At 37.5% G+C, this 22,553-nt stretch overlaps 1 protein-coding gene across 1 annotated transcript in view; it reads left to right on the forward strand.

Moving 5' to 3' along the window:
• The window catches only part of ERP44 (endoplasmic reticulum protein 44), a 54,707-nt gene that overhangs the window by 30,145 nt on the left and 2,009 nt on the right, over positions 1 to 22,553 (forward strand). Inside the window, exons 5-11 of the mRNA XM_052787193.1 lie at positions 7,590 to 7,774; positions 8,260 to 8,375; positions 12,447 to 12,504; positions 13,843 to 13,959; positions 17,949 to 18,060; positions 18,519 to 18,660; positions 21,743 to 21,845. Of these exons, the coding sequence (XP_052643153.1) occupies positions 7,590 to 7,774; positions 8,260 to 8,375; positions 12,447 to 12,504; positions 13,843 to 13,959; positions 17,949 to 18,060; positions 18,519 to 18,660; positions 21,743 to 21,845 (833 nt within the window). The remainder of the gene's footprint in view (positions 1 to 7,589; positions 7,775 to 8,259; positions 8,376 to 12,446; positions 12,505 to 13,842; positions 13,960 to 17,948; positions 18,061 to 18,518; positions 18,661 to 21,742; positions 21,846 to 22,553) is intronic.

Below are 22,553 nucleotides of genomic sequence, written 5' to 3' on the forward strand. Positions count from 1 at the left end.
TAATAGCAGCTCTTCAGTAAGAGGGTGAATGCTACTATATTATCCAGCTTGGGCCTGCTGTAGTAGTTTACTAAATGTTGGAGTCAAAATTGTTATTGTCTTTTTCCTCCCCTGTTTTACCTTTGTATTTTTGTATGTGTTTCCATATGTTAGCAACACTAAACAAACACTAGAAGGTTTATGCCTGCAAATTTCATACCACTACTAGTTAACTGTTAGGATGATATTCTAGAGATGGTGGATTATTTGCATTACAAATGCTCTGTTTCTTTTTGAAGCCAAGACTCTGTAGGGAATCCAAATAGCTGATTTCAGGCCACTCAAAAACAGCTTTCAGAACGGTCAGCCAGGCATAGATACTTTCCATTTAATGCACTATTATTGAAGCACACTGCAGGGCCCAACAGCTCACACCAGCTTCTGAGGGTAAAGCAAATTAAAGAGAATTATTGATGCACTGCCAAATGTTTGATGCTTAATGACAAAACCATCATTCTGTCTGCTCTTATAGCCAATATAAAGATGTTTTTCTGGAAAGTGATAGGCCCCAGTGTAGTTAAATACAAAAACTGAATATTAACACTATATTAAGCCTCTGTATATGTTCTGTTTTACACTAGTGTATAATATTGTGGAAGATAACTTCCACATTTCAGTTATAATTAAGTCATCAGGCTGTTTTTAAGCTGATGTAGAACATACAGTAAAGGTAAATCTGATGAAGCAGGTAGTTGAAGCAGGTATTCTTTCAGTTTCCAAGACCTCATCCTTCTATAAATTAGAAATATCTAAGTTCCACTACATTGTTTACTGTTAAAATTTTTGGTGGTTTTGGTGTGTTTGATTTAGTAATTCACTTATCTTAAAAAATATGCACCTCTATTTTAAGTGTAATACCTAGTAAAAGTGACCTTCCATATAAAATAATAGAAGATCTTTCTGCATATACATTATTAGGAAGGTTTTGGTTTGGTGGTTTGGGATTTTTTTGCTTGCTTGTGGGTTTTTTGTCTTTTTTTATCCTTTTTGTTAAGCAGCAATGTTGGAAACTCACTTGGTACCATGAATTTCCTGTTTCTGTTCTCTGTGAACGAATATTGCAATATAGAACAACTCATGTTTCTGGAGGAGAGTTTGTATTTTGAACAGTTTCTCTGAATTCAGCGTTAGGAGTTATGGTACAGAATTCTTAAAAATTAAAGTATATATTGGGGTTTTAATTCTACTGCACCATTATTTCCTTTGGTTTCCAAGTTAAAAAATAAAAAATAATAGCTGGTTTCAATAAATCTTTGTGCTTCCAAACAGAAAACAACTTCTCACCGCTGGGTTGTTGAGAGGTGTTTTGCTAGACAGACTGTTTAGGGAGCTATTCTTCGTTCTTTCAAAACACCCATGAGTGGTACTCTCATTCACTACTGCAAGCTGCTGATCTCTCTGGGTCTGGCCATTCCTGTAATGTGTGCTAATGTTAGTCTTCAGAGAGTTACTTAGATTGTATTGCTACTGTGCCTTTGGTAAGCAAAATAAGTCAGTATAATAACAAATTTGGAGGTTCATAAATGAACTATAAATGAAACTGTAAACAAGTGTGAGGATTTCATTGCATTCCTGCCACTTTGCCTGGAAAAAAAAAAAATTGGTCTGAAAGAGTTATCTTTGGATAAAATAAAAAGTGGAAGTGATTCGGAGAGGTTGTTGATGGCTCTCCTCAGGAGAGCCATTTTGTTAGCCTGTCAGAAAAGGTTATGGGATGCCTACTGATGAGGCCCCGCTAAGAGCAGGCATGGCTGTTGTGAATGCTCCTTTGCAGCAGAAGGTGGTCTAGATTTGCTGTTACCCAGCCTCTTAGTAGCCAAGTTTGATGTAGAACATTGATTGCTTTTCTTGTACCTGTTTTGGTCCATCATACAAGTCGCCAGTATCACAATCACCGGGGTAGGATGCCTAGTTTAGATGGTCTTCCAAGTTCCTTTCTAATTCTGCTTCCTATGAATATTCCCAGGTCTCATGATTGCGTGCAAGTGTCATGAGAGGAGTAGTTTAACTGGGGAGAATTAAGGCTGTATTATGAAATAGTTAACAATGAGGTGAATGTAGTGCTGTATGTAGGCAAGTAGGAAGCAAAAAGGCCTTTTTAAGTGAACTTGAGAGAAAAAAGCTTGCAGAATAATCAGTAAAAAGGTACCTATCAAAGACAGATTTCATTTCTTATCTGTAGTGTGCCCTGGCAGGTGGCCTGAGGGACTTCAAAAGATGCAATTGATCTCAAGTGAGCAAACAGAATACTCATTTGGTAGTCCCAGCTTCAAATATACAGCTGAAGGAATTTGGTACCTTTGAGATGGAAGGTATTGCATAATGGTGAGGAAGAGGTAAGATGATTTGACACAAAAAAAAGATTAGTGTTAGTTCCAGTAAATTCAGGCTATATATATGTTTATGTAGCTGTGTGATTCCTATAACCATCATTTAAATACAAAATTAGGAAATGCAGTAGCTTGGGCTCGTGCTAGCTCTTCTTCAGACAACATGAAGACCCTCCTTAGAAAAAGGGACACTATGAGTATTTTCAGAAAGTATTTTAATGAGGTTTGAGTTTTGGAACTTTGACTTTCTTCCAGATCATTTTTCAGGCTGTTGTAGTCCTCTGTTCGGCATGGGAATTGCTTCAAGTGGCGCCTTATATTATGAGGTGGGCATTTAGGATAATTATCAGTATTGTTCAAATCCTAGTGGACACATTTTTTTGAGACCCAGTCCTGTAGACTTAAAATCTAGATATTTGTTTGGTGGTGGTATGAATTATGACCCTGGAAGACTAAGACAGCAGACTGAGTTAATGGTGGGGTGATACGCTGACCCTTGTAAATACTGCTGGTCCTTCAGTGGGAAGGACCTTTCTTTTCATAACTACATTGTGGGTGGGAGCCTACATCAATATAGCGTGTCTTGGTGCAGTTTTTCAACATATCCTTCATCATACGTTTAATTTTAATTTAGTGACAATGGACTTGAGATTCTTGGCAATGTGACCTGATATACTAGCTGAACTCTTTGGACAGTGTGGTGTGGTGTTAACCTAGGACAATGGAGTCTGAGGCATTCTGGGAGTCAAGTCACAGGCTGCGTGGTTGCTTGAAGCTGTAGCTTGGGTAACGTGTATACGCAGCTACGTGAAAAGCCTGATGTCCCCCCAAAAATGGGTTTTGGCATTCCTTTGAGTAGAGGAACACACGCTGCTCAGACAACAGAGAAATGGCTGACAGTGCAAGAGAGATGATAAAGATACGGATCACAAATGATAGCTCACGAAGCATGTTTTCTTGGAGGAAAGACAATGTGGGAGATGGTCTTAGAAAACATGGGTGTAAAAGTCAGGCTTCCTGTAAAAGTTTCTTTCAAAACAACAATAAAAGCTGCTGTCTCATCCCTATTGTAGGCAGCAGCTTTCCTTTCTCTTCAGTAGTTCAGGAGGAGTACCAATACAGTGCATCTATGAGGAGAACTGAGTGACTGTGAAGACATTCCTGTTGGAGTTTGTAGAATGAGTAGTAGAAAATAGTCTGGGCAGTTTAGAAATCGTTGTACACCAACAGATATACATGCAAAACAGGGAGGAGAGAATAATCTGAATTCAACAGTCATTGCTCTGCTTGAAATTTCTGATTTGTCGATGGCAAGAAGATGATCAAGTATGTCAGTAGCTTCCTATCATAAATAGTGTGAAACTATTCTGGTAGCATAGACACTATGCTTGCAATTTAATGATTAATTGGGCAAAATACAAACTCAAGGTTTGTACCTTTTAGGTACCTTAGTACCTGAAGAACACGTAAAGTTGTAGCTGGGAGACTTTTTTTTCTTTCTTTAGGTAGGTTACCCTTATCTGTTTCAAATACCTCTTTTCATCAGAAAATCGGCAGTGAGAATGTCTGGAAATATTTTTAAATTTAATTTAGGATTTACTATAACTAATGCAATCTATGAATTAGTTCAAACAATATTCCATGTGTTTGCATTGTGTATTTCCAATTTTAAAAGGAGTATAATTTGGTAGTTGCTCTGCTTGTGCTAACTCTACCTGTATCAAATGCCAGGGCTTAATGAAGCATTTAAGGTTTACTCTGTTTGACTTTTGAATGAATTCAAACAATTTTTCATGTACTTGCATTTTATATTTTGTAAAAAGATGGTTTTCAAATACTTACTTGTGTAGGACTGTCATCTCTCTGTGTTAGTTCAAATACCAGTATTCATGGAATCTCAGTGTAATTTGTAAAGAGCATGCAAGTTCTGACTTACGAAATAATGTTTGAATTCAGTCTCAACAGTGGGCATTTTATTACCATAAATTTTTTTACACCACTTCAGCTCTTGATGAAGATCCACATCCCTCGGGACTTCCATCTCCATCTTGGAGTACCTTCAAGACCCCCTGAATGCCCATTCTGCAGTCCATGCATCCTCTTACAACTCTTATAACTGTGGAAATAACTTGAAGGAAAAGTCCGTGTTGTAACACAAAAAAGTGTGGTTTTGGTGTTCTCTTGCTGTGGAGTTCTGTAACGGTAACAGTCTTTAATGTAAATGTGTTTCTGCGAAACCTTGATATGTAGTGTTCCTTGTCTCTTATCAGAACCCGGTCAAGTTTTGATAGACTGGCGTACCATCAGACCAAAGGTCCTTCTATCAACAGGGCAGCCTGGTTTGCTGACATTGTTTGTCTTCCGCTGAGCAGATAGAAAGTGATTCTTCCCCTGCTATACTTGCCACCTTCTTCCAGGCAGCTCTTAGGTACTTTTAACTAAAAAGTGATGGAATTTAAAGGAAGAAAACAGTATTGATCTAATACTCGTTCATGTTGAATATATTGGCAACTTCCCTTGAGAAATTTGTATTAATTTGAAATAAAAGTACTCTGAATTGAGGACATAAAATGTCTTGCCCTTAATTTTGACTGTAATTAGTACATTAAGAAACTCTTCTGGGATATTTAGGAAACAGGTCAAGTCCTTTCTTAGTCAAAATTGATAGGCTGAATTCTGTGATATTTTATAGCGATGCAAAGCTTGTTAGGAACTGGGCTTAGCTGGTGAAGCTTTTAAGCTTACTGGTTTGAGGGATGTTAAAGAACATTTTTGTGGAGTAGACCTGGTTCTTATTCCTTTACTGTGCACGTTTTGTTTCCAGTTCTCAGACTCGTTTAAGTTGTGCAGCTGGTACAAAGATTGTTTTCAGTACCTAAAGCTGCAAGAGATTAGTAGTGTTTTAGCAGCAATTAAAACTACTGATGGTTGCACTGAGAGTTCTCCAGTCAGCAGGGAATTCAGATTTTTTGTTACCTCTTAGAAGTTCAAAAGAGGTGGAAAGCTTTATGTGCTGGAGGACAGTTACAGGCGCAGTTCCATAGGGGAATGACTTATTTCCAGTTGCACAGGGTTTTAATTTTGGTTTGCAACTGAGAGGTGTATGTTAGCTGCCCAGTATCAGCAGTTTGCTAATGACAATTGCCTCTAAATAATAGTTTCCACAGGACTTCTGTCTCCATTCTTTTTAAAAAAAGAGTAAGATAGAAAGCGAATCTGCTTTGTAGTAAATATGTAATTGAGAAGAAAGGACATTCTTGTCAGAAAGGATTAGTTTTTACATCGTTCAGTGCTGTGCCAGATACGCTGATGGACCCTCATTTGGTTGCCTTCCTGCTGTGGGCTGATCCAGGTCACGTGAAGTGTACCCTTTGACTTCTAAGGAGTCATTGAAAAGTAAGGGGACACGCATTCAGCCCACACTTTGGATGCCTTCCTCTCTCTGTTGACTGGATGAAACTTGTCTGTCTCCAAAGTATAAACCAGTCTGTTGAAGTTTGCGATCCCTTTCTTTCCTGGAGAGAGAAAGGGAGAAGGGGAAGCAGGGTGGGTGTGGTTGACTGGAATGAGTCACCTCAAAGGATTAAGCAGCTCTGCAAAGTGGGCAGACTGCTCATATTTGGAGATTTAGTTGGATTTAGGTACAAACATGATTGAGGTTTAGGTAAACTGCATCCCACTCTGCAATAGAGGACAGTTTTCACAGGGGCTGTGAGATTTTTTTTGTTTCTAGATATATTTCCAGTGGGGGGGGTGAACAGGAGGGCATAATTAAACAAAGCAAAAGCAAAAAGAAAGTACTTGTGGAAATCTACTTGACATTACATGCTTTATCTCTATTGTTTGTTTTTAGTCTCACTTTCCTAAGAATCCAAAGTGTATCTTGCCTTGTTTCTCCAGTCCTTCCTCATAAAAACTCCTTGAAACTTTTTGCTCAACTTCAACCACACCTGAAAGAGGGATAGAGCATTCAAAGCTATTAAGTACTTAAACTTTGATTAAAGCAGTTGCTGAGTATTGGAGATGCACAGAACCAATTTCTGCACTGTAGCAAAGGTTGCTCTAAAAACTCAAGGCTGATGGATCCTGCTCAGTGTGCCATGAACCCCTTGCTGGTTGGTTATGTATAAGTTTCCCTGTCAATGCGTAGCTGGGAACTACCTGCAACACCTATTGCAACCAAAGTGGAAGAGGGACAAAGGGACACTCGAAGTACTCTGGTGGGGCGTAGTGAAGAACCGGATTATTGCCTTAGTAGTGGTTGGAGATAAGGGGCACGGGATGCACGTTCATGGGAAACTGGGCTTCTTTGCTCCTGCTCGGCTTTCTTTGCTGCTCTTCTAATTTTGTTGTACAACTTCTTTCCATTTTTTATTCTTCTTTCACATTTGTAAGTCTTGTGAATAAATAACTTAATAACTGACCTGTTATATAAAAGGTGAAAATAGCTAGTGCTCTTATGCTAGATGAACACAAATACACGTTACTTTGTTGTATGAAGCTCTGTGCGATCCAAGTCTAGAAGAAAGCTGGGCTGCGTGTATAGATGTGAATGAAGAACTGTCTTGAAGGGAATGCTGACACTGGTTGACCAGAGAGGTGTTTGCCTTAATTTGGAAACCTGAGATTTTGTGTTCGTTCAAAATCTGAACAGCTCAGAACTGTGCAGTCTTCTGCCCTTCAGAGGCTTCAAGAAGTATTTTGCCCAGGCTTCATGTTCTCTAAAATTTAAGACATGACAAGTATATTTCCAGCTCTGTAATTGAGATAAAAGTCATAGTGAGTTTAAAGAAAAATAGGGGATTATTTATTTTATTAAAATTTTCTCATGTGGATTAATTAACTGAGATTTGGCGAGCTTTTTAGATTCTCATGTTCTTGTTATGCTCTTAAATTGGCTTTCCTAGTTGTTCATAGGAAGTGTACTGAATGAATATAGCTGACCAAGCAAGTCTTTACTTACCCCAGATTTTGGTCATCATTTATTTCATTTTTTTATGAAGATCAGTACATGTGAGAAATACTGTAGCTGTTATCCATTCTCTCTCCTGTGGTGGCGTTTGGTTTTTGGGTTCTTTTCAGTTTGCTCTTGTTCAAAGATGTGGCACTACTGGTTCAGAGATTCCACTTACGTGTGCACATATACATGTATAAGATACCACGTTCAGTGTATTTCTGTATTTGTAGGGGTTTGGGTTTATTTTCTTAATTTCTTTTTAGCGGATATAGCTCAGAGATACAGGATAAGTAAATACCCAACTCTGAAACTCTTCCGGAATGGAATGATGATGAAGAGAGAATACAGGGGCCAGAGATCTGTGACAGCAATAGCAGATTATATCAGGCAGCAGAAGAGTAACCCTATTCGGGACGTCCAGGATTTGGAAGAAATTAGTTCTCTTGATGTAAGTCTTTCAATTTTATTCCCTCTAAATATATTCTTTTTTGTTAATGTTGAACTGGTGAAACATAATGTATTTGAAGTACATATTTACTTCTTTCTTTTTTTTTTTTCCATTCAGAAATGTTGTGAGTGCTTTTTTTAAACTGAGTGGAAAACTGGGTCATTTCCAGTATTACAAATTATTCCAATGTAATCACTTTCAATTGCATTCATTTTGTTACAGTAACTCCTCTACCAAATTACTTATTTTACTTTTAATCATTTGAAAAGAATCATATGTTGTATTTGACAAGATACTTCTAATATTCCTCACTGGAAAAATATTCACAGGGATGCTTCTGAATATTGAAAAGGCAGAAAAGAAATAAATTCTGCACAGTTATTGACTGTTGAATGAATGGCACCTCTCTATTTAATATTCTTAGGGAGTAATGATAGTTTTTGATAATTTAAGGTAAGTTATAATTTAACCTTTGTTTTTTACAGCGCAGCAGAAGAAATATTGTTGGATACTTTGAGCAAAAGGACTCTGACAATTACAGAACCTTTGAAAGAGTAGCGAATATTTTGCATGATGATTGTGTATTCCTGTCTGCCTTTGGGTAAGTTTTAAAATCTGTTGATTGCATGACTTCATTATTGAAATTATGTTAATGAGTTGTATATAATTTAATTGAATGGACTTCTTTAATACTTTCAGTGTGGCATAACTGAAGAGACTAGACCTTAACAGATAAATATAGAGAGAAGGATAGGAGAAGACTCCTCCTAGCCTTAATATTTGCTGTGAAATCCAGCTTTCATTTTTTGCCTCCTTTTTCTTTTTTTCACTCTTTGTCAGTATAGTTTAAATGTGACTGGGGAGGTTTTAGGGGAAATGCTAGACAGCTGTATCCCAAAGGGAGAGAGGAGGAACAAGTAGGAAAGAATTTGAAAACTCTTTGGCAAAAATTTTATCAGCTTTGCAGGCTGAGTAACTCTTTTTTTGCAACCTCTTAAATTTTTTTCAATAAAATATGACCATTTTTTGTAGGGTTTTTTTTTTACTTCCTTTTTTCCTGTAAAGAATAGTTCAGTAGTTCCTCGTTCATTTCTGCTTGATGTCAGGGGAGAGGACCTTGTTCCAGAATGTCCGATTTCTGTGCCTGGGTCCGTTTCATGCGAGTTCTATGTCACTGCATGTGGTAACAGTTTAGAAGGGCAATTGCATTGATGAGCTACATAGTGTGAATCTAGAAGAAGAACCTACAGAAATTCAAATTTCTCCTTGTTATACAGATTTACAGCAATATTTTAAAATATTAAAAGATCTTCACTGGAAGAAGAACAACAAATTGGGAGTGATTCCCTTTTTAAGTAGCATAATAAAATGCAATTATAGATTCTTTCTGCAGTGTTTAATGTGCCAGCACCACTCAATTTAAAGTGATTGGGCATTAATGTGAATGCAGTGGTTTGCAGTCTTGTAAATCTGTGGTCTGCAGGTCTGCTGGTCTTATCACCAAAGAGTGGCCATTATCTCAAATGTTTTCTGATGAGTGCATCCATGCTTGTTCTCAGAGCAACCAATCTGAGTTATTAGAATTTTAAATTATTTTTTGTCCCCTCGTATGACTTTTCATTCTTTTCAGGAATGCCTTTTAAAAAATCATTACTTTTAAGTAATGAAAACAATACTTTTAAGATTCTCTCTCCTGTTGTTTGAGTCTGTTCGTCTTTGGTTTGCTATTTGTAAACTTTGTATAATGAGAAATAGTCTCCCACTGCTCAGTGTTAGCATTTGGTTGTCGGATGCCATTCTTGAATTAGTTGCTATGGGGCTGCTTTATTTTTTCTTTTTGTTTTCTTTAGTTATAGGCAATAAGCAAACATAATGGAATGGATCAGAGTTTGATTATTTGTAACCTTCCCATGTAACTACAGATTGCACAGCAGGCTTGTCATTATTCTCTTCTCCAGACTCCCGTCCCTTCCTAGCCTGAAGCTGTTAGTGTTTTAAAGTGCAGCCTTCCAGACAGCAACCTTGGGAACTAAATGTTTTCATCTCTGAGTGGCTGTGGCTCTCAAGCTTCCTAAAAAATTATATGTGAAAAGGCTTCCAAGGGAGATACTAGCTATGTAACAGTGTTTTCTATTCAGATTACATATAGCAAAATGTTTCATGGGGAGCTGGCACTGATGACTCGAACTCTTCTGACTGAGCATCCTAACAGCCCCTGGGAGGGATTTCTGGTTTTGCTATGGACAGAGTTCAACAGTTATATGGTTTGGGAGGTATATGGTAACATGAGCTGTCATGTTCAAATGTCTAGTAAGCTAAAATAAACTCAAAATGATCAATTTGACAGGAAAAAATTACTTCGCTAACTTCTGTCAAGGCAGAAATGTTCCCTGCTATGCCAAAATTATTCTGGCTTTAGGTAGTTGTAATAGCTTATTTGTAAACTGTATTAATGGTACATAGTTGCAGATCATCTTGATGCTTAAAACTATTCTTAAATCAACTGATCCTTACTGTTCTCTAAGATCTCGGGTAACCACAGAGCAAGATTAATGAGAGAAGACTTGTAAGCAGAAGGAGATAGGAGGATACTGATGAAGAGATATTAGAGGTAGATTTTAGAAGTAGAACGAGAGAGGGATAAATCTGAAATGTCTGTAGACATGGAAGAGAATGGCATTGTGCCATTAAGCCATAGCATAGGAAGCCAAATGCAGAAAACCAAACAGCCAAAAAATAACTTTTACCTTAAAAGGCTATGATGAACTGTAGGTAACTCATGGAGGAGAGTGACTAATCTAGGAACTGTTTTAATTTTATGTTAGCAATCAAATACGGGGGGGCGGGGGGGGGGGGGGGTGGTGGTCCAAGAGCTTCACCTTCTAGGTTACTGCTTCAAGAAGAGGCAAAATGCTAACTGAAGTGTTTCCATTTTGGTAGTTGTTTTAAAAAGGTGTATCTTCAGGCATTTGGGATTTTCACATCATGTCCCCATGTTGACTTATCTGAAACAAATCGGTCACAACTGGAGCTACTGAAGTGGCAGGACACAGAAGAAGACCTTCTGCGTTCCACTGCAGGCGTACCCTAGAGCTTATATTTCATTATAGATTATTATCAGCTTACCAAGCAGTGATTGGGCAGGTGGCTTCTATCTCCACTTTCTTCTTATTCAGTGAAAGATTTATCTGGCATGCAAGTGGTTTACCTCAGTGATGCTGATCACAAAGAAGCCTAATTTCACATTCTGGGAGCAGTCATCATGTCTGGAATACAAAAGTGCATTTTAAAATACATGTATCTAAACTGGTGCAAATACTGATAAGTGTGACATACTATGCAAGGTGCCTTTTGTATGTGATAAGAAAAGGATAATTGGATCAAATTAAATAAATAAAACGTAGGTACTTTGAGTTAAGTCTTACTATGTCTTTTTCTTTTTTTCTTGGCCCTCTAAATTGTTCAGACCCCTGGAAGATTTACCTCACCTTGCAGTGAGATAAATTGAGATATTTTTACTTCTCTTTTTTTCGTCCCCCTTACATCTCTTAATCAGTCTTCACCAATGCTTATATTGAGTCCCCAGAACAGATACTATAATTGGAGAAGCTGGAACACTTGGCTAATGTTTCCCAGAGCTGACATGCTTTCTTTTTAGCCTATGGTAAAAGGAAAAGAGATGGCTAGTTCATTTTACTCTTTTGTGGCATATGCAGCCAATCATTTCTGTCTTGCCAGCATGAGTTATGTTGCAACATAACAGCAAGGCATGGGAGAGAAGAGAGGAGGCCTCTTTTTGCTGTCTGAAGGTGGTGAAAGGGTTTATTTTTGTTGAGAGCTTTCTTTCCTTGTTTTTTTCTATCTCCTGTGTTGGATGCATACCTGCCCCCATTTGTTTGAATAAGAAATGATAATTTGGGGGGTACAAGCTAGCAGCTTTCAGGGTGCTCTGTTGTGACTGGGATTGAGGAACCACAAAATATTCCAGAGGCAGGGGAGAAACTTACTAAGGTGACATAGAAACCTGAATACCGAGGGGGAACTGCATGTGTTCTCCAGGTACACACGTACTGGATCATCAGTGGTCAGAAACTGCATGCTGTGTCTTGTGCTCTCTAGATCTGTTTTGAGGGTAAAATGGACAGTGTGGGCTTATTTGCTATCCATTTTCTCATTGCCTGTGCCGGTAGAGCACCTCAAAGCCCTTCTTTATCAGGATAGATAAGACATAAATTTCTAGTGTAAACAGTGGAACAGGAAGAGTAAATGCAAATGAGAATCCACCTTTCTCACCTTTCCTTCTGTAAGACTAGGGGGTTTTTTGTTTGGTTTTTTTTTTTTCAGTTTACATGATTATATTAATTCATTAACATTTTTCTCTGATTGTCTCTTATCCAAAATTGTACCAGCATTCATCACTTGCACTTTGATGCCTTTAGCCCACACTTCCAATCTTAGGGATACATCTTGCTGACTCCCTTAATGCCCTCTCATCTAGCCAGGCCAAGTTTCTGTGGAGTCACTTTACAGTTTAAAGATCAAGGATTTTAATTCTCAAATTTTGAAGGAAAAAAGAAGTAAAGAAAGGATAGCAAATTAAAATATGATTTTTGGTATCTCAGTTATTTTATTTGTCTGTACCAAGACATGCTTACTGGTTGGTTTGTTGTAGGGCTATTTCAAAAGCAGAGAGATTTAGCGGAGACAATGTAATCTACAAGCCACCAGGGGTAAGTGTAACTATGTATTTTATTCTGCTTATTGTCATTATATGCGAATATGAACTAACGGAGACTATATTCAAATCATTCAGTATGTCACTGCATCTCAAATCTTAATTTTATTTCATCACTAAATAGTGTGAGAAATAGGGTCATAGGATCTAGTGTTTCTGAGTAAGTGAAAATGATCTTGGTCTCATTTGTTGCCAATTAAGTGCACAAAACCTAAATCTGTCATTTTAAATGTCAATGTCCAGAATTTTATTTTTTTTCTTAGAAATGCGGTCAACTCATCATGTGTATAGATACTTTGTGTGCTGTAGAAGTCTTAAAAATCTGTGAAGTTCAACAGCTGGTGCACTTCATGTTTTTCAAAGCAAGTGACAATTACTAAGTATTTTTCTGACTGCCACTTGCTAAGAGCTGTTCTCTTCACTTAAAAAAAAAATCAAAACAGGAATAAGTAAAATTAACCGTATGTTAACAAACTCTCATAAACATAGTTTTACTTGAAGAAAAATTCAGTACAGAAGAAAATCTGCAATAATCGCTTTTTAGAAACATAATTAATATCTGAAAATCTCTTTTCTCAAATTTAATGTATGAAAAGAGTTGCTTACAAAAGAGAAATAAACAAAAAAAGACCTCAGGGAGGAAGAAGTTTCAAACCTTTTTCTGTGAAAACAGAATTCATTAGGTTACCTAATTTATATAGCATTTCTGAATTAAGGTGTGCTTAATCATGGCTACAGCTTGCGAAGTCATGGTTCATTTCATGTTAACCAAAATTTTAATTACATTAAAAGATGGCAGCACTGAATTCTGAGTTAAAACTACTAGCAAATAAAGGAAAACAATCATTTGTTCATATCTCTTTGGCAAAGCACATGTAAAATACCAGTTTCAAGTCCTGTAAGACATTGGGAGGGATTTTTGGTGAGTCTTTGTAACTATTAGCATGAAGAAGCTTAATAGCTGCATTTAGTTTATATCTAAATAGGTTTTTTTAGGTATGGAGATACTATTTCTCAACCTGACAGAAGTCTAAATAGCCTTTATTTGAAGCATCCCTAATTTGGAAACAAAGTATCTTTTCAGTTCTTTTTAAGTTGCCTTAAGAAGTGGAGTTGACTGCATAAATGATCATATATAATATTTCTTTTCCTGTTGTACTTTTGTAACATAGTTAATAGAAATGTTGCATGCACAATGGTTGAACATTGGTATATGATTGGCTTTCAATATTTATATGGATATTGTTACTTTTATGTCAGGTAGGTAATCTTATTTGTAGGTAGCAATGTCATTTTTACTGTTTCTCAACTAGTATATTTTTCTTTTCAACAGGAAAATGCTCCAGATATGGTGTATTTAGGCTCGCTAACCAATTTTGATTTGATTTATGCATGGACACAAGACAAATGTGTACCACTAGTTCGAGAAATTACGTTTGAAAATGGGGAGGTAAGAATCTTTTCTACCATTCTACTTCTGGGGGTTCTCAAAACCAAAATGTTTTTTTCAAGGTCTTTAATCCATACCAAAGAACTTTCTGCATGCTTTGCTTTTGACAGAAAATAGCTGTCAAGTAATGTCTTTTCATTCTTTTGGAGCTTTTTGATTAGACTTGAAGTTCACTGGAGGCAGATTTGTGGTAGTTCCATATGATACCAAAGAAAGAGGTTATGATCATGCATATAGATCATATAAGAAGTCTCTGTTGATTTGCGGAGTGTGGATACTTGGATGCTAAGAATGTGTGTGTGTAAGAATGTGTGTGTCTGTATGTATGGGTGTGTAACACCTTGGGTAGGTTGTATTATTCATCTAAAGTAAGTACACATTTATACAGATGCTATGTCTAGATCTTAAATCAACATTTAGTCATAAATGTTATTTAAGTGCTTTTTGCATCTGATATGACCTTGAAAAAAATGTTTCTAGTCAGGGTAGAAAATACTCATGTCAGCATGTACATGACAGTTTGAAAGAGTAAAATAGTTGTGAACTATCCTTAAGTTATAATCAACTTTTAAAATTTAATGTTAAAGTTAGTAGTAGAAAAACGTTAATGTATTAACAACTTCCAAAGCATTATGTAATAAACAAGCACATTAAATGGTGGCTGACCATCTATGGAACTGGCAATCTTCTGGGAATTGTAATAAAAACCATGTGAGGTTTTTTTGTTTTTTTTTTTTTGTCAGTCTGTGTTTAAGCACTGGTACCTTCTTAATCTTTTTAGCTTCATGTGCTCCCCCTTGGGTTTCTATTTTTAACTGTAATTTGTAAGATGGAGTTTGGGGGTTTGCTTTTAAACATCTCTTTTCTTCTCATTCTCCTTGTTTTCTTTCAGTGCTTTTCTGTTTTCTTTTGTAACTTACTTCTCTCTCATCTATTTCCAACTCCATATTATAAATTTTTTTGTAAAATAACCAACGGGGAGGGGGGGGGGGGGAATCTTTAGAAAATTGGCATAGGTTTGTAGTATCTCAGGAGTATTTGTACATAGCCACAGCATCTGCTAGGAATTCTGGTGAGGTATGTAACAAAATGCAGTATGTTGTCCATACTGGATCAGAAACCAAAGAATCAGTCATATGATTCGTTCTCAGTTTACACACTGAATTTTTTTTTTTTAATCCTGAATCTGCAGTGTATGTAACACTGCTGTTCTGGGCATGCACAACATGTCAGGTTACATGACAGAGGGAGGGGTAGGGTGGGATAGACAAAATGGTTCAAATACAACCTTCTAGTCAACCCCGCCAACTTTTATTGGAAAGTTCTGTTAAACAAATTTTAATTCTTCATTTGCAACTCAGAATGTAAAAGATGCCACATGTTAGCATGTTTAGAAGTGTGTGGTAGATTTTCAGTGTACTTTTCCCATGGTAAAATTGCATTCTGAGCCTTAGAAGCCAAGGTTCATCACTGTCAGCTTGTACTACATTGTGTCACGGTTTTTCTGGTTGTTCTCTCAACCCTTGATTCCTGTTTGCTTAGGCAGATATTTACAATTCCAATGTGGCATTTTGCCTAGCAACATTTGTTTAAAAATTTCAGTGCTGCCAGTACCCAAACAAATTTAAACATGCCAAAATTGAGATACTTCTGCCTGCTGAAATCCTATGGTATTTAAATGGGCTCTTAATGCATACTGCACAATATTACAGGGTAAAAATATGAAGTGCTATGACTGTTAAGCTGTGTTTATGGTACTAGAATACCATATAAATAAGGTAAAGACAACAATTTCTACTACTGACTTCAAAGTCAATTTTAAAAATCGAAATTGGGCCCTGTAAACTGCTGATAGATTTTTCCCTCATTTTCTTTCTTAATGTTCATTATCTGGTGTCATGGGCAGTCTAGCCAGGAAAGTGCCTGATCTGAGCAGAGTTTATCATTGTGACTTTAGACAATACATAGTAATTGAACTCTGAAGCAAGGTCTTCTGTTTGAGAAGACTGTACATTTGAAAGGCAGTCCCTGTACTTGACAAGAAAAGGTGGTTGGGATCAGTCGTATCATTCAGAAGAAATCACCGTTTAACCTGTAATCAGTCTGTTTAGTTTTATGTTGTATGAATACAATGAACCATGTGGTCTAATGATGGTGCTGAACTGTAAGTTTTTGAAAGGGTAAAAAGTTTCTCAAAGGCATACAGAAGAAATTGTGGGAAGCTCAGATCTAATGAAAAATCTTTTGATGCTCTCAGTGCCAAATGACACAGTAGCTTTTGAGGGAGCAGTCCAAGGCAAATGAAATAGCTATTCCACTTGCCGCATCCTTATCAGTAAGACATGCTGTGAAAGCTGGAATAGAAAAGCAAACGAAGGTACTTTATAGAAACAGGGCCAAAATTAGCAAGACTTTCAAGCCAGCTGTCCTAACAACCTGTTTGGAGGTGAATCGATCTTGTGAATACAACTCATCACATGCAGATATTGAAACCAAGGTTGTCCTTTTAGCTGCTTGCAAGCAAGAGGGGAGCTTAGAGCCGGAATACCAAACTCTGTTTGGGAGTTCTCCCTCTGGAAATGTACCTGCTGAAACGAGTGAGGAAACGGAGCCATAATCGTAGTGGTACGAAACAGACTTTTTTCCCCATCCTCTAATAGGAGAGGAGACTGAGACCCAGCCAAATTCGTGTGTGTAAAAATAAGAATGACCAAATGTGATTAGTGGTTGGTTTAGGGATGGATTAGGAAGCTTGGATTTCATCAAGAGCACTGACGTTATGAGGATCTTTGCAAGCTGCTGTTAGAAGACCAAGGTTCAACTTAGCTGACAGACTTGGTTTAAGGGAGAATGACAGCCACTTCATATACACTATGTAGCTGGCTGCCTACTCGTATGGAAAGTATTTCTTCCAACTTACTGCAGACTGAAAATATCTGAAGAAACTATTCTATTTGGTGGGAGAACCAACGAGTGCTATCTTTCTCAAAAAGCATAGATTTTATTCTGATACAGGCTAGAATCAAAGAAATAGCAGCACTTGCTTGTACACTAGTTGTGCAAATGAAGGATTGGCAAGACTGTAGGCATTTGTTACTGAAAAATGATTATTTCTTCAACCGGGCTCTAGTGAGTTGAGCTGATGTTCAAAGGTGCCTAAAAATCACTTTTGAAGCAAGCAAATACAAGTTGTTCATGTTTTGTTTGGGTTTTGAGTAAAAGAAAAATCCTGAATAAATTATTCAAGGATTTTCTATTTATCTGTCCCTGGACAGAGATCTTTAAAAGGCACTCGAGCTGCAAGAACGCATTTCTGAGGAACTAAAGCTTCCCTGTCCAGCAAAGGTTTTCATTTCTTCATCAATTTTACTAATATACTAACCTGTGAATTTCATAATGGTGTTATACAGATGACCAGTCAGGACACACTTACTGGCAAAAGAGCAGAACTTGATCATAACTGATACAGCTATGTCATTAGCTTCTGCATTTTCTTTTTTCTTCTTCTTTTTTTTTCTTTTAGGATGGAGTTGTTTACAGATATTCATTCATTGTGTTATGCTAAGAAAACACCAACTTATTATGTAAGCCAAGCTAGGACCAGGTCTAGAATACACCCTCGGCTTTTCATAGTGTTTAATACTGTGCTGTTCAGGCCTTATTGCTGTTTCCATGAAGATGATGTGTTTTCTCAGAATTGGATTATTTCTTCTGAGCAAGTATTCCAGTGCAGGTGTATCTCTTCCCGAAATGTTGACAATGAAATACCTTCATCCTTTTTCTGCTGTGTATGATATGGAAGAAGGAAACATAATTAGCTGTATCACTCGGGTATCTTAGATGAAGAGTCAAAGTTAACATCTTTAGTCCTGTTCTTTCAACTGTTTTTAAAGTAGAGATCTCACTGGATTTGAAAATTGCTGGAATCACTTACTTGAGTGCCCTTAAGAAATGGAAGAATTGAGATTTGTCATTTGTTTTCTGTGCAGGAACTGACAGAAGAAGGCCTTCCTTTTCTCATACTTTTCCACATGAAAGATGACTTGGAGAGTTTAGAGAAGTTCCAACAGGAGGTTGCACGTCAGTTAATAAGTGAAAAAGGTTTGTAGTAACTCCTGCTACTTCTTGTTTTTACTGGTATAATTTTTTTCAGGCAAACTTAGTAGAGTGGAAGCAAAGACCAAACAGAATCCTAGCTTTAAAGCTCTTGCGACCGAAGGGCTTTATGTACTTTTGACAGTGAGGACCGACTCCTGTGGAAATGATTTAAATAGATACACAATTTATTAGTAAGTAACTGTTTCAGAAATCCTTCTTGTCTAAATGACTTCATGCAGTTTGAGAGGGCATTAAACAAAACTTCAGTTTGTGTTGTGGCCAAAAACACTTTAAGAAAATCCATTATTTTGGGGGTGTTAGTTGTTTAAATCTATTTTCAAGTTTTGCATGTTGTATCTATCTAATATCTCCACCTTTGTAATACTTATGAAAGTGTTTATGGTTTCAAGGTAATAATAAAAAAATATTAACATGGATTTTTGTCTGCTCACAATTTTCAGGTACAATAAACTTCCTCCATGCTGACTGCGATAAATTCAGGCACCCACTCCTCCATATTCAGAAGACTCCAGCAGACTGCCCTGTTATTGCCATTGATAGCTTTAGGCACATGTACGTCTTTCCAGACTTCAGTGACTTGTCGTAAGTATTTTTCTTTGTGCATTTTAATTTGAGAAGAACAAAGTAAAAGACGTGCTCATATTTTAATCAGTACTATGATAGGAAGATGAACAAATCTAGGATAGGTAAGGCTGCCTATGTGTGATTCAGTGTCAGAGCCTTAAAGCAATATGAATTGGTGTGAAGCCATTGTTTAAATGGAGTTGCATTGCTTTATGCAAGAAGAGAATCTCACATTCAGTTTTTAGATGCCGTTCTTTTATTTCAAAGTTTTGCTATTTTCCATAGTAGTTAGGCATTTAGAGCCTGGGATGGTATTTTTAATGGTGATCTAGATATATCAATTAACTTTAAAAGGTTTAAAATACTACATGGAATGTTTAAGTGCTGTGTTATGCAATAATTACCATAAAATGCACCGCATAAGAATTCCCAGCCTGCTGGTTTGGTGTTTCCTGCTGTGCAATTCCAGTCTCCCTGCATTAGTCTAAACTCGGAAAGCCGGCGGAGAAATCCTTATTGCATGGGTTTCTGAAATTTTCCACATGTAGCTTGGAAAATGGCTGATTATTGGCATGTTATCTGGATAAAATACGTGAGAGAGAAGTATCAGGGTGCTTAGGCGAAATGCCACTTTGATAATCCGCTTACAGCAGCCTCTATCTCTTTATCTTGTACTGCCTTGGAAGCAGATGTTCTGTCTCCTGTGGTTCAGTTGAGGAGTCAAGATGTGTAAACGTTATCTTCAGGGACTTTCAGCATGAGACAAGTGTTCTGTCTTTGTCTTCAGGTTGTGTGTTAAAATTCCAGTTTCTACCTCAAAGGAGGTTCCTGCATATACACTGCTTCTTAAGTCCTGGTTAGGTGCCTAGGCTTTGAGACTTGAACTTCTGCCCATTCATAATTTTTGCCCATTCGTACTTTCAAAAACTCAGGGTATTTCATTTTTGTCAAAGCCAAGGATTCAAAGCTCAGACTTAGCGTGCAATGTGAATGTAACCCCATGTCTAATTCTGCCATTCCAGCAGGCATTTTTCTACCTGAAATGTTGACATTTGGAAGAAGGGTTTAAACCTAGCTTCTTCCCATAATTCTCCACAGGCTTATTCTTAAAATGTAGTCCCTGTTTGATGTATCCCAAATAGTGCTTTTCAAATATCTAAAGCTATGTATGTGGAAACTCTGATAGTGAGTATTTTTCTCCCTGTGTTCCTGTTTCTTTGGAAGATCATGTTCACCGCACATGCCAGGGCTTTAAAAAAAAAAAATAGTGGGATATTTGCATTTCAAAAGCACTCTTTTTATTGTCACTTTTGAAATAGCCCTAAAATAAATTAATATCTCTCATAGGGGAATAGAGATGTTTAGTTTAGACTTTCATGTTATGTTTCTTACATGTTCTGTTTCTGTGAAACACTATCAGAATAATAAAAGCTACTTGGTTGTTTGTATACCAGTTGTTACATACAAATGAAGAAGAGAGTGAGTGATGTCAGGATTGTAGACAGTTGCTTAATGATAAATAATTATTCAACCTTACTCTAGGAGATTGAGCTGATACTTAGAAATACGTAACAAACAGTTTGGAAACAAGGAGAGCTTGGAGCTCCTGGGGTGATACTCTTTTGCGTGTGTGTGTGTGGTTTGGATTTTTGTTTTGGTTTTGCTGGTTTGTTTGTTGTTGTTGGGGTTTTTTTATAATACATAAAATCTTAATTCTGAGACTTTCATCTACCTGCAAGGACTTCTGCCACTTTAGTACATTTTCTGGACTCTTTTACAAACTGGCCCCAGACTGTCTCTTGTAATCTCAGTGCTGCCACCAACCAGTAGGGTTTGGATATGGTACTTCCAGAACTGGCCCACTAAAATTTCCTCTCTTTTTAGGGAGTTGTCTTTTTTTGAGAATAGCCACTTCATAGGCAAATGAGACCACCACCCAATATTTTGTCCTCATACTTGGGCCACCTGGCCCTATTCATCCTGCTGTTCCAGGTTGGAAACGATTGCAGGGAGCGTTCAACAGATCAGTTGTAGCTTCTCAGCAAGAACTGGTCCAGTTCCAAGAGGCTGTAGGCACCAAATGCCCTTGCTGCATTAGGAGGGAAGAGGTTGGAGGGGAATGTCTCCAGCAGTGTGCCTGACTAGAACAGGGCAGGAGCCCAAGGTAAAGCAGGGGATTCTGCTCTCCCTAGAACTGGGCTAGAATGAACCCCCTTCTCTCCATCAGCACCAATTCCTGATCTTCTCTGGGAAGGGAAGAAACACCTCAAAGTACCACAGCAATACTGATTAGTTAGAGACGTTGCTGTAGTGATGGCCTCTGACTCTTATTGTACTACGTTTTATCCACAGAGTTTTCTGATGATCTGAAATATTGCTGATAGCCTGTCTGACCACACTTTGTCCCTCTTTCCTAAATGTAGTAATTGGTCTGATGAAAGGCTCCCTGCAAAACCTGTCTCCATTCATACGTTACCTTTTGATTGCATGCATAGTGCTCACGTTATAGTTTTTTATCTCATTTTTAATATTTATTAGATCAATTCTTCATTTTAAGCTTTTTAGTCTATTTGACATTTCACAAATAAAATTGGATGCTGTAGTTTAGCACGTTTGCTGTGGGTGACAGTAGATGATCTCAGATTAGATTTACATTGATATCCTCTTAGTGCTTATCGCTAGTGTATATGCAGTTGCTCAGGCACTAGAGAGCCTTTCAAAGATGTTTTGTCAATACTGCTACCCAACTGTCATTTGTATCTGTAAACTGTGCATTTGGAACCCGCTGTTCCCTCTTACAGTATGGTTAGTGGTGAGCTGCACTGAGTATACAAAGAAGTTATTGGCTAGTACAACTCTGTGGGAGTTATTGAAAAGATGAAGTACTTGCTGGGTTCTCAGGAGACAGTGGAAAGAAAAAGAAGCTGGTAGGATACTTCAACAAACCGTTTGGCTTCCTGTCCTCTATTAATCACCTAGAAGTGGACATAGTGTGCTAGATAAACAGAAGTTGGCTACTCTAAACAGTGCACTTTAAATCTTCTGTGTTTGGACTTAACTTGTAGTAAACATGTGGCTGTTTCTGTTGTATTTGTTCCAGAGTTCCAGGTAAACTGAAGCAATTTGTACTAGACTTGCATTCTGGAAAATTGCATAGAGAGTTTCATCATGGCCCTGATCCAACTGATGTAGCACCTGGTCAGGTAAGGTTACAACAAATACATTTAATTTGGCCATTTAATAAAGACCTTTTTTTACTCCTTGTCAGAGCTGTACTTTCTAATATGTGTGTACTTTTAACTTCAGTCTCCCGAAAAAGAAATCTGTTTATAGAAGCATAATGTTGCCACTTTGGCTTGGCTCTTCCTTTAAATTCCTTTGGGTAAAGGCAGGGAGAGCATTAGGGGGAAGTACGGTACCTGTTTGCCTTGAATAAGGGAAGAGTATAAGAATATATATTTTCTCCACTAAAACAGAAGATCTTGGGCTAGATGACTGTTCTGAGCTCATAGAGCTGGTCTTACATTCTCATGTGATTTCAGTGCAAAAACTAATGACACATCATAGATGCATTATTTCCCACACGACACACTGAGAGGGTGCTTCTAAAGGGAAACACCAGTTGATTGAATGTTTTATATATTTACTCATAGTCACCAATCCAAGCAGGAGGCAGATTATTAGAGCATCAACAAAAGACTGATAAGTGATAATAGGGCTTACTACTTTTATTAATACAGTTAACAAGCGGCATTAATAGTGGTCATAGGCTGCATTTGTCAGTTTGGATTCCTCACTTTCCTGCTCAAAGGTTGTCATGCTGCATAATTACATGCCTGGAAGTTACTCCTGGGATCTCTTCAGGACAACTACTAGATCCTTCTCCAGACAAAGGAGCACCTCAGTGTTTA

This window comes from Harpia harpyja, chromosome 5, assembly GCF_026419915.1.
Source record: "Harpia harpyja isolate bHarHar1 chromosome 5, bHarHar1 primary haplotype, whole genome shotgun sequence".
Classification (NCBI taxonomy): domain Eukaryota; kingdom Metazoa; phylum Chordata; class Aves; order Accipitriformes; family Accipitridae; genus Harpia; species Harpia harpyja.